This window comes from Plasmodium cynomolgi, chromosome 11 (genome assembly GCF_000321355.1).
Source record: "Plasmodium cynomolgi strain B DNA, chromosome 11, whole genome shotgun sequence".
Taxonomy (NCBI): Eukaryota; Apicomplexa; class Aconoidasida; order Haemosporida; family Plasmodiidae; genus Plasmodium; species Plasmodium cynomolgi.
In genome coordinates, this window is record NC_020404.1 from 262,118 (window position 1) to 268,684 (window position 6,567).

Genomic DNA, 6,567 nt, shown 5'->3' on the forward strand with positions numbered 1-6,567 from the left:
TATATACAAATGTGATGGGCTAAGCGCGTGGCTCCATTGAACGCTGCGTACAAAGGGCCATACGTAACGCTATGATTTAAATTAAAGGCCGGATATATATACATATGTACTTATGCGTAGCACTTACATATGCGTAGCACTCACATATGCGTAGCACTTACATATACGTAGCACTCACATATACGTAGCACTTACATATACGCAGTACTTACACGTATATACATATATACTTGCATGTATATACATATGTAGTTACATTATATACATATATATGCATATGCGCGCTTGCTTGTTTCCGTTTCTACTTCTACATCCTTGAGAAGGAAAAAAGTAAGGAAAAACAGATTTTCACTAAACAAGGTAAAAAAAAGGAATTATTCATACTTAAAAATTATTTTAACAAACAATTTTTTTCTTTTACTCGTTCGAATGGATAATCTACGGATGCAATTATATATATTATGGGTGATTATGATGACGATGTCCCCTTGCTGTTATTATAAAATATCCGTTTAAAAAAAAAAAAAACGTTCAGAATAACCATATATTATTATTCATTTGCGCATTTCTGAAAGATGCTGGCAAAAATTAAACAAAATTGTAACTACAAATTGAAGATAATTTTTTTGTGTTTAAATGGTAAAAAATTTCCATTCACAAAAAAGGGGAAAAATTCTTTTTTTCAAATGGAAATGTAAAATTTTAAAGCAACAAATATGAGTAAATAACGCGGCGAATACATTTTTAATTCTGTTTTGTCGTATCTCCAGAACATAGGGGGATTTGGGGTTTACTACATAATGTTATTATTTTTTAATTATGCCGTCTGCTCAAATGCGTTTTTGCAAAAATAGTTGTACCTTACGAATGGGAAGAAAAGGTATCATTTACATACCTATTGCGTGGGGAAAATAGCCACGTTTGTATGATAAATATATTCACATTAGTACCACTCATTAAGTACCTTTTTTTTTTTTTTTTTTTGCCCGCCCGCTTTTTTTATGTATACCTGCTTATTATACATTTTCCAATTTCTCGCTCATTTGGGGTCTTCCTCATTTTATGGGGATGAAACAAACTGTGAGTGAACCCTTTTGCTTCCCATCGGAACAGACTTACAAACAAGTAGCCGACGGAATTGCAAAAGTTATGATTGGCCAAATGAATACCAAGCCGAGTTTTCCATAAAAAGAAAAACAAAATGGTAAGTCGTAATACAATGTAGGTAAAAAAAAAAAAAAAAAAAGCATTTCTGAAAATAACGTCCCAGACTTCTTCATTTGAACCCCGTGTGGTCTTAATCGATTTGCAGTGCAGACGCAGCACTCGAGCAGAAAGGAACGTTCGATGAATAAAACCAACCCCACTACATAATCGTCCACTTTATTTAAAAAAGATACAAACAAATAAATAAAGTTTTTTTTGAGTGGGAAATTGATTGCGAGGGGGTATACATAATACTTATGTATTGATACGTACATACAAGTATGTGTAGCCTCCCCGCGCTGGCGGCACTGTGTATGCGCTGCGTGTAGGAGAACACCTACGTGCAACCGCATACAGAGAGGCGAATTCGGCCGAGCCACTTTTAAGATTCGCTTCTCTCCACAGCAAACAAGTGAACTCCACCCCCACCCATGTGCGAACGCGTGTATGTTTGGGGCTTCTGCGCATACTTGTAGATGCTTCTGCTGCAAAGTTTTACGCTGGTTACTACGTCTTTTCTTTTTTTCCCCCCCCCCCTTTTTTTTTTTTGTCCCTTTCGCCCACCTCGTTTTACCCGAATGATAGCGAAAACTTATTTGTACAACTCGTCCTCATCTGATGACGCAGACGGAGCAGTGGAGAAAGTAAGCAGCAAACCAAGCAGTGAAAACTTAACTTTTAAACGTAGAAAAATAAATAGAGAAAAGCAGAAGGGGAGTAGTAGCACCATCCAAGGGAACGTCTTCAAAAATGCGCATGCTGTTGATAAGGGATTCGCATTTGTAAAAAGGGGAAGCAATAATGTTCCCAAAACGGACAAGGGAAAACCCGTTTCAACGAAAAAGAGCAACTTCGCAGGAAGATACAAAAATGAAAAGCGTGCCAGTAGCGAGGATACCAACTCGCAGTCGGACGAACTTGCGCGTGATGACCGGTCGGAGTCCAGCCGGAGCAGCAGCGGCGGTAGAGGCGGAGGTGTAAGCGGACGTCGCTCGAAGGAAGACCAACAGCGCCGAAACACAAAAGGAAGTGACCAAAGAACGCTGGATGATAAAAAAAAGCAAGAGGAATACTACAAAAGAAATTACGATCGAATTATGGACGAAATATGGTACTCCAAAGAAGACGATTGTGTTGATTCGTTTTACAACATGGATATAGATTCTACCTACCACAAGGAGAAAAAAATGCTGGCCAATTTCTCCACACGGATGAACAGTGCAGGTAAAAAGGTAAATCAAAAAAATTTAGATAATAACCTGTGGGAACTGAATAAGCTAAAACAAGGAGGAGTGCATTCCACGTACAATAAGTTACAACTGGATAAAATTAACGAAGCGAATAATACGAACGAAGTTAGGAAGGTTGTTTTAACGAGACACATAACGCCGTCCTTTATAGAAATACTAAAGAATGACACGGGACGTGGAGAAGGGGAAACAAAAGAAAATCATGAACAGAATAGCGTAATTGACCAATGGAATGCCGTTTCGCATGACATGAAAAAGAGCAGCACGTCCTACTCAACTGTGGTGAAGGACGAAACTTGCGATTTTGTAAAAGCGGCAAAGAAGGGGAGCGAATTTTTAAGATACTTCAAAAACGAAAATGAGAATTCTAAGGCCAGGGACAGGTACTGGGAAATAGGGAGAAGCAAATTAGGGGAACTGCTAAAGATGTACAAGGAGAAGCAAACCAATTCGACGGCGAAGTATGGGGCGAGTGGTGACCTCGTCGAAGATGAAGACAGAGATGGAGAAACCAACACGGACATATTCGATTACAAGAAGGACAAAATGTACAGTACTATTTTTAACCTAGAAAGTAAGAAGAAGCAAAAGAGCACTCTGCAGGATAAGGCAGATCTACTAAAACTGAAACAATCGCTACCTATTTTTAGATCCAGAAAGGAACTTCTAGATGCAGTTTACAACAACAACATTATCATCATTGTGGGAGAAACGGGTTCTGGAAAAACGACGCAGATAGTGCAGTATTTATATGAAGATGGCTATCATAAAAATGGAATCATTTGCTGTACGCAACCCAGAAGAGTTGCCGCCGTTTCAGTGGCCTATCGAGTGTCACACGAAATGAACGTTGAAATAGGATCCCTAGTTGGGTACACCATCAGATTTGAGGACAACACAACGAAGGATACCAAAATTCGTTACGTCACAGATGGTATACTACTAAGAGAGACATTAACCGATAAGGATCTAGACAAATACAGTGTCATCATAATGGACGAGGCGCACGAAAGGTCAATCAATACAGATGTACTGCTAGGCATATTAAAAAATATTTGTCTAAAGAGGAACGACTTAAAACTGTTAGTCACATCAGCCACCATCGACTCAAAAAAATTTTCAGAATTTTTTGGAAATGCCCCCATATACAACATCCAAGGTAGAACATTTAAGGTGCATTTAGAATATTTAAGAAGCCCTTGTAATGACTACATAGAATGTGCTGTTCAAAAGGCGATTGAAATTCACATCTCGGATAATAACTACGACAACAATTTTGGGGACATCCTAATTTTTATGACGGGACAGGAGGACATAAATGCTACATGCTACCTTCTCAGTGAGAGGTTTTACGAGGTATACGAGTCGTATAAAGAATCCAAGAGTCATAAGAAGGAAACTCTTAACAAGATTAGAAGCATTATAAAGGATAAACCCGAGGGGTCGGGTAAAAATCTAGGGGAAAACGAACCCGATCATCCGGATGATAATAACTGCAGTGGGGACGAGAGCGATTATGGCCCACAACCCCTTCACGCAGGAAACGTCACACAGAAAGACGAATCGCAGAATTCGATCCATCCATTTTACGTCTTCCCTATTTATTCCCAACTATCCAGTGAACAACAAAGCAAGATTTTCCAAAAATACGATTTGCGAAAAATAATCGTATCAACAAATATAGCAGAAACGTCACTCACGCTGGACGGAATAAAATATGTCATCGACAGTGGGTACTGCAAATTAAAGGTGTATAATCAGAAAATAGGAATGGATGTGCTTCAAATTACGCCCATCTCTCAAGCGAATGCAAATCAGAGATCAGGAAGAGCGGGGAGAACCGGAGCAGGTATATGCTACCGCCTATACACAGAAAATACATTCCTCTGTGATTTATACCCAAATAATATTCCAGAAATACAGAGAAGCAATTTAGCAAATGTTGTATTGTTACTAAAATCGTTAAATGTAGAAAATGTTTTTGAATTTGATTTTATTGATATACCTAGCAGAGAAAGTATTATAAACTCGTTACACGAATTGTGGGTACTGGGTGCTATAAATAATGAAGGGAATTTAACAGACATTGGGAAAAAAATGATTCTTTTCCCCCTTGATCCTCCTCTGTCAAAAATTGTTATATATAGTGAAAATTTTGAATGTACTAAAGAAATTCTAATTATTGTTAGTATGCTATCCTCAGCAGCAATTTTTTTAGAAGCTAAAGAAAATAGTGAAGCTATCGAATCGAAAAAGGAAAAATTCACTGTCCCAGAGAGTGACCATCTCACATTGTTAAATATCTACCTGCAATGGCGTTCCCATAATTACTCCCCAAGTTGGTGCTCAAAAAATTTCATTCAATATAAGTCTATGAATAAAGCCAAGGAAGTATATTCACAACTGAGTGACATAATTAAAACCCTAAAAATGAAAAATCTTTCTTGTAATAATAAATGGGAATGTGTCAGGAAAACTATATGTTCTGGTTATTTTCACAATGCTGCTAAGTTGAAATCCATTTCGGAGTATGTCAATTTGAGGACAAATGTATCCTGTCATGTGCATCCCAGTTCGTCTCTATACAACATTGGCTACACTCCTGATTATGTCGTATATCAAGAAATTGTTTTCACTACAAAGGAATTCATGCGTAATGTGACTACGGTCGATCCTGAATGGCTCTGCGAATTGGGGCCACTCTTCTTTTACATGAAAAATACGTAAATGTGGATATACGCGGTTGGGAGATGCCAAATGTTGTGTATATGGAGAAGAGAATCAGTCCACCCCCACCCATCTTTCCTTCTCTCCAGTATATCAGTAGCTTTGCGCACCTGCACATCTCGCTATATACACCTTTCGTACTCCCTTTTTGGGACTATTCATAATTTTTTTTTTTTGTTTTCGTATAGCTCCCATGTGTTCCTATTTGCACACATATGGGGTGCAATTTTTTCGCACCATTGCCCAAATTATATGGTGTTGCTTTAGCGCTACATCGCCCGCTTTTTTTTTTTTTGTCCATTTTTTGAAACCCCTTTTTTTTTGAAAATTGGCTAAACTTTTTTCAAACGCCTCATCATGGGGACGCCTCTTGGCACAATTTTGTTTTTCCAGCCAATTGAGTCGCTATTAAAAGGGGGAGGTGGTTTGTCAATGCGCGAGTTATTTCATGACACAGGTGTGTGTGGGGGGGAGAAAATAAAATTACCACTACGTGCTTTCAAAAATTTTCAGTTGCCTATTTTGCGTCAAACGGATTGGCAACTTTTGAAAGCAAAAAAGGAACCACATGTGAATGATTACTCGCGGATGGGTTCCCCCGTCTGGCCAACTTCACTTTTGCTACTTACGTATAATGTTCCACCACAGGGGGAGCCACGTGTGCATACCTCCATATGCGCATTCATTTTTCCCCAAAGGAAAAGAAGTCTGTAAGATAGCCATGACAAATGGTATTACCAGTTAGACAATTTCATTTATGCGGGGGTCTGCACATGCAACCATGCTTTGGTGTGATCCTTTTAAACGAAACTTTGCGTTAAATGGGATCCACCTCGGTCGTATGGAACAACTTTTTCCATGCACTGCACGTTTCTACAATGACCGAAAAAAGGAGTTTTTTTTTTTTTTTTTTTTTTCCACAAAAAGGCTGTCAAAATTTGTCCAAGTCGTACAATATGCTAACAAGTTCGAGGTCGAACATGTGGAAGCGTCAAAATTGCTTGAAAAAAAAAAAAGGGGCCATTCATGATTTCCTCATACGTAATGCGAACAGAGGGGCAGCAAAAAAGGGGGGAGGATTTTTCTTAAGCGCTTTGCTTGGAAAAATATGGACACATATTTCCAAAAAATGAGGATTAAACACATCCTTTTCGATGTCCCTTTTTCTTCTTTTTACAAACATTTATCGTTAGGTTGACTTGCGTCCCATTTCGCCTTTCCTCGCTTGTCAAAAGAGTTTTTTCCCAAACCAATTAAATTTTTCCACCATGTAAGCATTTACTTCCCCTGGTTTATACATATGTGAGCACTGTAACGTTTAAACGCTATGACGTACTGTACAATTTTTAAGTGAGAAAAAAAAAAAAAAAAAAAATTGTGCCAC

General features: G+C 38.4%; 1 protein-coding gene across 1 annotated transcript; it reads left to right on the forward strand.

Annotated features, from left to right (window-relative positions):
- Positions 1–2,430: 2,430 nt before the first annotated feature.
- On the forward strand, positions 2,431–5,183 carry PCYB_111630 (pre-mRNA splicing factor RNA helicase; the record flags this gene model as incomplete). The annotated part of the gene is made up of 1 exon (XM_004223041.1): positions 2,431–5,183. A coding segment is annotated over one exon (2,751 nt), but the record flags the coding sequence as incomplete, so codon positions are not given.
- Between the last annotated feature and the right edge of the window lie 1,384 nt (positions 5,184–6,567).